This window comes from Montipora foliosa, chromosome 2 (genome assembly GCF_036669935.1).
Source record: "Montipora foliosa isolate CH-2021 chromosome 2, ASM3666993v2, whole genome shotgun sequence".
NCBI classification, from domain to species: domain Eukaryota; kingdom Metazoa; phylum Cnidaria; class Anthozoa; order Scleractinia; family Acroporidae; genus Montipora; species Montipora foliosa.
The window spans coordinates 64,567,931-64,578,699 of NC_090870.1; the positions used below are offsets into that span (position 1 = coordinate 64,567,931).

The 10,769-nt window shown below is 36.5% G+C and overlaps 1 protein-coding gene across 2 annotated transcripts in view; it reads right to left on the reverse strand.

The window, feature by feature from the left end:
• Positions 1–10,523, reverse strand: part of LOC137985631 (ubiquitin carboxyl-terminal hydrolase 20-like) — a 31,293-nt gene extending 20,770 nt beyond the window's left edge. The window contains exons 1-9 of one of the 2 annotated variants that reach the window (XM_068833270.1): positions 9,975–10,523; positions 9,358–9,411; positions 9,025–9,087; positions 7,902–8,039; positions 7,131–7,191; positions 5,146–5,215; positions 4,547–4,660; positions 3,185–3,263; positions 976–1,159 (exon numbers count right to left, since the gene is read on the reverse strand). In XM_068833270.1, coding sequence (XP_068689371.1) covers positions 976–1,159; positions 3,185–3,263; positions 4,547–4,660; positions 5,146–5,215; positions 7,131–7,191; positions 7,902–8,039; positions 9,025–9,087; positions 9,358–9,411; positions 9,975–10,046 — 835 coding nt within the window. In that variant the 5' untranslated portion in view covers positions 10,047–10,523. The remainder of the gene's footprint in view (positions 1–975; positions 1,160–3,184; positions 3,264–4,546; positions 4,661–5,145; positions 5,216–7,130; positions 7,192–7,901; positions 8,040–9,024; positions 9,088–9,357; positions 9,412–9,974) is intronic. The other variant, XM_068833278.1, reaches the window with a different exon arrangement.
• Between the last annotated feature and the right edge of the window lie 246 nt (positions 10,524–10,769).

The following is a 10,769-nucleotide window of genomic DNA, read 5'->3' on the forward strand; positions in this document are numbered from 1 at the left end:
TTTTTTTTCCTTTCACATCTACTGGTCACAGGAAAAAATAACAGATCCCAATTTTTGGATATTTTAGGGTATTTTGAAGAATACCAACAAAAATCCCAAATTTGGAAGAGTGAGACAAGTCCCAGTCAGGGAACTTGGTTGGGAATTCCCTGGTTGGGACTTGTCTCACTTTGCCAAATTTGGGATTTTTATCGGTATTCTTCAAAATACCCTAAAATATCCAAAAATGGGAATCTGTTATTTTTTCCTGTGGGTATCTCAAGTGAAGACGAATGGTCAAAGGGAGAATCACGTAGAAAAATATTTATCCATTTCTTCAATTCATGGTCATTCAGGGAACTGCTAATTTAAAATAAGAGTCGAGAGTCCTTTGCTTCTTAAGACTTCACAATCTAAAATCTTGTAAATTTTAACTCTATCAGGTTCATAATACAGTAGGCTAAACAGTTTACCTCTGACAAAAAAGTGATATTAAACAATAATTTATTCCACGAGGGTGCAGTGTTGGATATGAGATGATACATAGCCAATGAGGCATGTAGCACCAAGTTCACTTTAATTGTCTCACAACCAACAAGCACAAGTGGAATAATAAAGTGCTTTATTAAAAACACTCACAAGTTATGGATAAATCTTCCCTCCTTGATTTTGTAAATACAAGAAAAATGATGCGTGCAGTTACTGATAATTATTTGTAGAGCGTGGTATATACCATGATGGCTAAGCCAATCAAAACACAAGAATTGCATTATCCAATAATCTAGTTTTCAATAACTCCAGTTTTTCCTCAAAAAAGGGCCTTCCGAGCAATATTATTATGCTTTGTCTAAGTTACCGAGTGAGATGTTGTGCAAAGATTTCAAAAGTAGTAAAATATTCAAAGGTACATGTAAAATGAAATCAAGGTATGGCTTCAAAACCGCAGTGAGATGAAATGATTGCTCCTTTAAATGCCTTTATTCAAACCAACCATACCATCATGCAAGTTGCCATTATGAGGCAGACTTGTACCTCCTAGTAGCCTCTTGTTATGATGATTTGGTTCATCATCATTATCACCACTCTCTGTTGATGCTGGGTCCTCCATAAGTGATGGCAAAGGCTGTTTCAGCTCTTCATGAAGCTGATCCATGATACAACGTAAAAATTCCTGTGCATCCTAGGATCAACAAAATGATATAATTTACTTAATAACATTATTTCTTATCTCTCCCAAAAATTGAAAGAGCCTGGTTTTGTTAACAATGGGGCCCTCTGGCATAGTGGACAGCGTCATAAATTCTTGTGCTTAGGTTTGAAGCTTTGAGACCTGTCTCCACCACTGAATTGTTTTTTCCAAGATGAGAATCTTTGCTCGTTACAGTCTTTGTCTCTCTCCACAGAGTCACCTGTATGGGTACTCTTAGCAAATTGATTGGGATACAAAGAAGCATTGCCATGGACTTGCACCCCAACCCAAAAAAGAAAGAAAGGCAATACCATAAAATACTACTGCTGAAACCAGGATAGGCTCTAGCTGTGTGAGCCTCCAATGGCTCTTAATTAAGTAACTTTTACATGCACCTTTTTCTTTCACCAAAATCCTATTGGTGTGACACAGCAACAACAAGCTGTTGCGCAAAGCCTCTAAATCATGAATAAATTTTATTCACTAATTCTTTTATGATCTACGAAAAATTCTGACAATCACATTTGAAAACCATACAGTTAATTAAAGGGGCTATGTCACGCGAAATGGTGTAATCTCATGACAACCTAAATGCCCAAAAAGTAGAATGAAATATTGCAATTTAACCACTTAAAACTGTTAAACAACATAAAAGAAATACATTAAAAAGGATGGATGGACGCAAATGGACAAGACTGAAACAAGGCATTTGGGAAATATTGAAAAACCTCGGCCCACTGCTTTTCAATTGGTTGTGGCAAATATCACAAACAAGATGGTTCTGAGAAAAAGTGACCTTTACACTGGCAATTTGTCACAAACACTTGAAATACATTGGGCCAAAATTTTTCAAGATTTCCCAAATGTCTTCTGTTTCAGTCTTGTCCATTTGCATCCATCCATCCTTTTACTGTATTTCTTTTATGTTGTTTAACAGTTTTAAGTTATAACGATAATTTAATCAGTAAAGGAATTCCACATTACCATTCTCGCATTTTGAACTTGTGATTAGGCAGTGCATACATGTACTATTGGTACTGTGCATATGTTCTGCGCATCTTGAGATACTTGGGTTTCCTATGGGTGGTGCTTATTAATACAGGGATATTTTTGCGCGCTTTAAAACTATGCAGAGAAAGCAGAGCTTAGCAGGTGCTCTTGGTATTCAAAAGGACAATTGGGGGTAGTCATGCATTTTTCACAGATAATTAAGCTTCAATTTGGAAAAGAACGCTATACATAGCTTTGTAATTTAGCACTTTTTACAAATTTTGTTGATTAATTTTCTTTGAAAAATGCTTGGTTAGCCCCAATTTTCTTTTTGGATTTCAATAACACTTGATAAGATCTGCTTTTTCTGCATATTCAGTAAACCATACAAAAGTACTTTTGAATTACATGTACGGTAGCAGGGACAGTCCTTTGCATAGCCCCTTTAAGTTATTGCATTTGAGCTGAGACTAGGGAACCATGCATGTAGCTTTTCAGAGTTGCTCCTGGTTATTCAAAAGAAACTAGACCAGAAAAAAAATAGTGTTTTCTCTAATGTTCTAGCTGAAAGTAAACAGTAAGGGGTATTTACACAAGACTGGGACGAACTCAGGCCAGTATGAACTTTACTTATATGAAACCAAGATGATATTCTAATAGTGCCTGGTTTTGGGATGAAATGATATCTTTTGTCTAATAAATATATCGCTGACCCAAAAGCACACATGTACAAGCTTGAAATTTCTGGACCCCGTCTGAGATTTGTTGTCATTTACATGAGAACAGTATGAATTCAGACCGGTACGAGAGTTTCCCGTCTTGGTCCACAACCGAGACAAAGGCAAATCGGTCTGGGTTTAAATTGTCAGGCCAGTCTCATGTAAACGCAAAAAAGGAAATGTATGGAGGCCTATATGAACTCATGCCAGTCTGAGTTCATCCCGATCTGATGTAAATACTCCCATCGAGTACAGCCACACACTGGATGTTAGTTATCTCAAAAAACCAAACTTAAAATCAGCTCACCTGTTGCCCATAACCTCTGAATTGTGAATTAACCAGTCGTACACTACGCAGAAGTTGAGAAGGGACAACATACTTTGGTCTGAAAATGAATAAGAATAATATATAATTAGTCCTGAGAAAATGTTCATGAGAATTTCACACTGCAAGTGAAGTTGACCATGGCCACTTTTATTCAGTATTCAAGGTAAAGCCTTTTTTTTATCTCCTTGAAGTCACTGTTAGCCTTACTAGGCTTTAGCAAAGTTTATGGTCATTCTGCACAATTCCACCAATTTCTGCCAAATCAACTGGACTTACATGTACTGTATGTTATGGTCCTAATATCATGGGTGACAAATTACTCCTTAATTTTGGCGCGAAATTTCAGCGTTAATTTATAATTTCACATGTGAAATTACAAAATTGCCATGGTAACATCTCTCGTATCTCGATCAGAGCCAAGATGGCGTCGAGATTTAAGACAGTGACCATCGAAGAAGTTACGGAATTAAAAGGCATGAAGAATTCGAAAGGTATTTTTTGTGAAGAAACTCAGAAAATTACGAACTTTAGCAAAAATGTATGCTTTAAACGAAAACTGTATTCTTCTTAATGTTCTCGGTTTTCGGTACAATAAACCAGTAAAAACAATTACGGTTGTGAGCGTAATTTGTCACCCACAACATTAAAAGGTAATCAAATGGTTTTCTCATGAAATTAGGAAATAATTTCACTTGCGTGTTGTCAAAATTCTGATAATTTCCCTTGCCTAAAGGCTCGGGAAATTATCAGAATTTCGACAAAACATGCGTGAAATTATTTCCTAATTTCACTCGTCGCCATTTGATTACACATACATATTATGCTCAAAATTACAGCAATAGGATGGAGAAAGAGAGGAAAACAAACTCATTCCCCTCCCTACATTTTTGGTCTTAAAAAAGTTACATTTTTTAAAAAAACATAGGTACTGTAAGTCTTCACATGACTTCAATATTATTCCTTGTGTGAAATCTGGACATGATTTAACAAAACAAACTCAATATTGTAATTAATTATTTAAGGATGCTTTTGGCTTAGAGCCCTTCATTTGTTCTATGGTGTGTCTGTTTAGTTTGTTCATTATAAAATTAATGATTAATTTTATCATAAATGCAAGATGGATCTTGCAGCTAATCATGCTAGTTTCTGAAGAAACAGTCAGTGGTGCTACAGTGCACAAAGATGGGTGAGTGGGTGAAGATGCACTTTCAATATTGTAAGACTTGTTTCTACAGACTTAATATTTGTCCAACTGGTCTTTTGTGATGCTCTTATAAATACACCAGTGCCATTATCACAGTAACTCAAATACATGTATGGTTATAATGCACTGTACCATACCTTTTTCTTGACCAGAGCTCATTGATCAGAACTGAGTAGTTCCTGCAGACTGCAGTGGTCTTAACTTCCTTGGCAAAACTGCTGCACTCCAAGAAGTACTGCGTGAGAGGTGGACTGACACAATACATGTACATGTATAATTAAAATATAACCCACATAATAACTTATTCTTACACACTATCCCATTAATATCGAATAAATCTAAACAGTAGGGCTTTGCTCTATGTGACACACTAAAGACATTAATTTTACATATGGAAAAAAGATAATCCAAAAACGAGTAATGAAAATAATTTTAATCACTTGTTTTGGATTACACCTACAGAATGACAATCTGATACATTATATTGCTGTGTGAAATGCAAAATATGCATGATTGGGTTTACCTAAGCCTTAACAAAGGTTAAGACACTTGAAAACCAACCATCATAAGCAAGATGCCAAAATATTAAAATTGGATAACGTATAGATAGGGAAAACATGGCTAGTGTTACATTACACATGTTATATTGTTATGTTTTGTTAATCAAGTGCAGCTGGAGAGCACATTAGCTGGTCATACTATAGTCTAATACGCCCTGTTACATTAAATTCCTTACCAATTGGACAAAGCCTGTAGAGCTGCATTCATATAGCACGTATTTCCAATGTTTGCAAGCCCACATAGCCCTGAAATAACGAAGTTAACCTTTATGAGCTTGTTCATTATACATGTATGCAGAAAGAGCAGCGAGTCTTGCTCTGGAATCATCACAATCCTTGCAGCTGCATCAGCTGAGCCAGACACCGTAAGTGCTAGTCATCACGACCTGCCACACAGATATCAAGCTTGGCACATCTCCTCATGACGACCTCAGCCAATCCATACACCAGTCATTACTATCTTCAATGCAGGCCACAAACTCATAATATTTCTACAAGTACAAGGAGGGGTTACCTTTTTGCAAACGTTGGCCGTGTAGCAACAGACTTAACTATTATAGAGTGTACATGTAATTGTGAAGTGCTAATTTTCTACCCACATAGACCATGTGAGCGTTAACCCTACTAATGGAATTGGGCCCACACAAGGACAGAGAAAAACTCTGACCGGGGTGGGAACTGAACCAACAACCCTGGGGTCAGATCACAACCACCCCACCGACCGAGCCACAAGGCCAGACGGGAGCAAGTCGTGGGAATTTAAGACATGGCATCTGACAGGATGCGGCGATGCGGATCCGCATAATAATTATTCACTGAAATCGGCATCTTCCACATAATTCCGATATTCTCCGCATAATTCCGATATTTTTCGCAAAAAACAGAAGAAACACCTGATATTAGTGATAAAGCAGCTCCTTAACATCCTCAAAAACATAAAAGCCAAAGAAATTGACTGTTTTGAAACGCTTATTTTCCTGAACATTGAAGAAAACACACCATTTCGTTCACAAGATGAAAGTTCGTAAGAAAGATCGTAAGCAGTTTCCGTGCATTTTTTCGCCAATGAGCCTGGACACTAGTTTTTGTTCCTACAATGCTTCCCATTGGACGAGAAACAGTTACACTTCAGCAAATGACGTGACTGATAAGAAACTAAGGGTGCGTTCGATTGGCCATATTCCGGAATAGGAATACATGGAATAGAAGTTAGAAATCGTTCGTTTTTACGGAGATTCACATTAAAATCGTCAAACACCTGCTAAAATGCTATTTTAAACATATCTTTATCATCCTTGTTGCTTCAAAACGCCAGACGTACCGTTTTAAATCATCACTCCGCGTATTCTTATTCAAGAATAGGGTCAATCGAACGCACCCTAAGTCAATGATCGAGGGAATGGATCGCGCTCCAAAGGTATTACAATTTTGCTCCATTATCTCCAAATTGAAACAAAATTCATGACGAGAAACAAAATAATTTTTTATCGCTTTCTTTATTTTACCAAAAGTTGTGGCAAAATCCCAACTGCTAACCCTTTTATTTCAACGGTGAAAGCTGGTCGCAAATTGGTGACTCCTCCATGTATTTTAATCACAAAGGGCAAAAATCACAAATGCGATTATATTGGTTGCAATCTCGATTACGGATTTACCGTAAGCATGTAAATACATTGGACGGGCCTAATTATTAGTTTTATAACTTGTTTAAATTTCCGCATAATCCGGTGTAATTTCCGCATAATCAACGCATGTTTCTGTATAATATGGCCAAAAATTTCCGTGTAATCTTTAATTTTTTTCCGCATCCTATCAGAAGCCATGTTAAGATGTCAATGTCACAGCTATGAATTTATACAAGTACAAGGAGGGGTTAAGTTTTTGCAAGCGTTGGTCATGTAGCACTTATATGTGAACAGACTTAACTATTAGAGTGTAATATGAAGGTTCAGTTCCCACCCTGGTCAGAGTTTTTCTCTGTCCTTGTGTGGGCCCAATTCCATTAGTAGGGCTAACACTCACATGGTCTATATGGGTAGAAAATTAGCACTTCACATTACACTCTTAGACTAATAGTTAAGTCTGTCATAATATTTCTCTTTGGTAAAAACCAAAATGAGGTCTAAAACAAGCTTTTCAATACAAGTTTTCATACACGTACCTCTAGGTTTTAAGCCTTTCTCTACTTCCAAGGCATCTTCAATATCAAGAACCTCATGTGCCTAAGGGACAAAAGCATTATGAAACATATTTTTATGTTGTGCTCAGGTAAATTATTCTTGATTTGAAACTGTTCAAACCAGTTTTGTTTTGAGGTTCCATTGTCCTAAATCATGACTTTTTAATCCCAATTATTGTTTTGCAGCTTGCAAATATTTCTTTAGCTTGGCCATAATTTAGAAAATGCAAGTTTAAGTGTTTTGTTTACATTATCATATATATATTTTATCAATTGCATGCCATTTCAATCTTCCTAACAACTCCTCCCATAACATGGTACATGTAATTTGTGGCCTAACTACCCCTCTCATGACATGACAATTTGTGACCTTTTACTACACCAATGTAACAACACAAAGGCACACAAATCTCAAACAAAAATTTAATTTTCAACTAAGGACTTTTTATCCCTATGAAATCAATGAATAATAACCAATAATAAAGATACATTTATTATTATTATTATTATTATTATTATTATTATTATTATTATTATTATTATTATAAAAGAATAAAATCCTCAGAGTCAAGTTTTTTGTGTAGTGAACTAATAATAAGTGAACCATATTAGAATTCTGGTCCTAGACCCAATTGGTCGGTAGGAAGCTGAAGTTATTGGTCTACGCGTATCTAGTTAGTTGGGATGTTGCTGGATGGGAAGACTGTGATTGATGATATTGGTTTCGAGCTAAAAAAAAAACAGTTACATTACCTGTGTCCTGGATGGACTGGTAGTATCACTGCTGCCTGCTCTTGGTGAGTCATCAGATGTCTGAGACACCTCTCCCCGGCAGCTAAAACACCACATGCGGAAATCTTTCAAGTGCAAACATAAGTGATGATTTGCTTCCTGACAAATGAAAGAAAAACTTATGCTTGAAAAGAGTGTCAAGTATCATCAATTGAATATACTCTTAAAGAACCTGATAGGTTAGATTAAGGAGGCTCAAAACAATTTCAATACTTACAATAAAACAGTTACACAAAAATACAAACTTGGTGAAACCCAATTTTTATTGCTGGTCCAAGGTGATAAGCAGGCTAAGATAAAGCTTCTTGCAAAGTTTAAAACATTCTGTGGACTGTATCCATAGCCACCTTTACAATTATTGGAAATTTTAAGGTCACTCCGAATGCACTCCAGCAAATTTTTTCACCCTGTAGAGAGTTTTATCATAGCTTGCTAATCAATTTCCAGCAATAAAAAAATGGGAGTCAAAGAGTTAGTTTTGGAGATATAAGGCTTAGTGTTTAAAGACAAAATATAGGGCGTTTTTAGGTGAAATGTTTGTTGCTAGGGAATTTAGAACACCAATTTTATACCCAAAATGGACAAAATAAGATCAAAGGTGCATGTATGGGAAAAAGCATGAGTTATGCTACATCCAAAGAAGGCAATTTTTATACTCAAAAAACCCAAGCTCTGAACTAGAGTTAAATGCTTCAGGGACGTGAGCTTCTGGTCATACGGTATATCAGCTAATAACCGACACTGAGTGGACCAATCAGAAAGCTAGAAACACATTATCCTAGGTCAAAAGTTTAGTAATTATGAGTATTCCATTGGAACCTTCTAAAAACCGCCAGTTTGACTGTGTTGCTACTATAAATGTATTTGCAATGATTTGGTGTGGTGTAGCATGGCACATCCCACTTGTCACTGGTATTTTCTTGGAAAAAACCCACTTATCCTTTAGTTGATGAATATTCCAAGAGAGCAGAAGCGACTACTGAGACATTACATTATAAAACACCTTAAAGAGTTACATTATGTTTATTATGTGTAGCAATGCAACTGCTGATAACAACAATGAAATATGGTCTTAAAGTGCTACCTGACAATGAAGCTCAATGTGATTGTTTGCAAATCTTCCACATCCCACAAATGAACAACACCTCTGGATAAAAAAAATTTAAAAACCCAAAATGTTACAAGTGCTTAAAATACAGGAGCCGGTTGCTTGAAGCCCGGTTAGTGCTAACCGTTGGTTAAGAGGTATCAAAACCAACAGGTTTCCATGGTATTTAACGCTGGTTAGTGCTAACCATGCTTCGAGCAACCCGGGCCAGATCATTTGTGTTTTATTATATAGTTACATTGTATGCCTTATGCTAAACTACGTATAATGATAGATACTAACAACAACTAATAACAGTTTACCACTGACCTGCAAACAAACCCAGAGATCCGACCCAGATCTTTCACAATGATCACAGTTTCCCTAAGAAGAAATCACTCAAATCTTCAAAAGGAAGCAGTATACATGTATGTGCCACATTCTATAACAATTTCAAGGCAGTTACTCATAAAGCCAAACATTTCCCAACTAATGATTAGTCAAGGAAATGTGAATAACATCCCCCAATTACTTCCTTTTAGTTTGTTGGCAGCATTATTTTAAGAATAAACCATTTAATTAAGCCAATCAAATTATTAATCAAATTATGCCAATTTGTGATAAGGTATTCTGCAGTTGTTTAACCTTGAGCTGAAACAGGGATAATGAGAAAAGCCTTTAACAAAACACTAGTTATGCTAACAATGCTACATGCGTAAAAAAGAAAAACATATTAACTGCAAACAGAATTTCTTCATGCAGTAGAAAAGCTCATGCAAGACAAAGCTCAGGTTCTTTAGAGGAGGGCTTAGTCACTCCACCGAAGAGCTGCACGAAATAAATTACCCAGAGGAGTAAAATTAAAAAAAAAAATTCGATATTTAAATCTACCATGACAAAGCATAAATAATCATTTCAAAAGGAAGTAATCTTTCAGTTATACTCACTTCAGCCATTTTCCTCCTGATCTCTTCTAGATTAACGTCTTCTACAGAAATTAAATGAGGACAAGCCGGCATTTTCTTGTGAGAGTAAACCACCAAATGAAGAGTTTCAGACAAGAAACTCTGCACGACATGTATCGACGTGAAAAGAGTTCGGGTCAAAAGAACAGAAATTAAGAAGATCACTTTATCTTTCTCGTATGATCCACACGGCTGAAAAGTTGTCGACAATGGCTTCTTGTTTCTTGCTACCCTCCGAGTACCTTAAAAGGACTCGCTGCCTGAGAGGGTTACTTGCAGTCCTTGCACAACGCCAATACAATTATTGTCACATCGAGAATTTTAAGTGAACTCGGATTTTTGTTGGTTACGAGGAGTTTGCTGTAGCCTTGGAGGTATGAGGAATATTTCAGGTTTTCTTAAGAGCCCCAAAAAGATAATGTGATGATGTTGAACTTGCTAAGATCCCAAATAACACTTGGTTATGACTAGAGAAATACATTACAGTTCATGTACAAATCGTCCGCCATGTTTTTCACCAAGTCCAATCCCATAGTTCTTCTCGGTAGATAAATGGCACTAGCACCACCTCATGCATGTAGTGGTCTCCTCCCCAACCTTAGAGGCGCACCCTTTGGTTAGGGAATTTCAGACTAGCCTCGTCGAAGCGCGAGGGTAAATTAAAAGATACGTTGTTTTTACAGACCAACTCCTATGTCAAGATCTGGCGATCATCTCGTATATTTAGTCAAAAAGATTGCAAATTAAGTATTTAACAACTAAATATAAACATTCAAC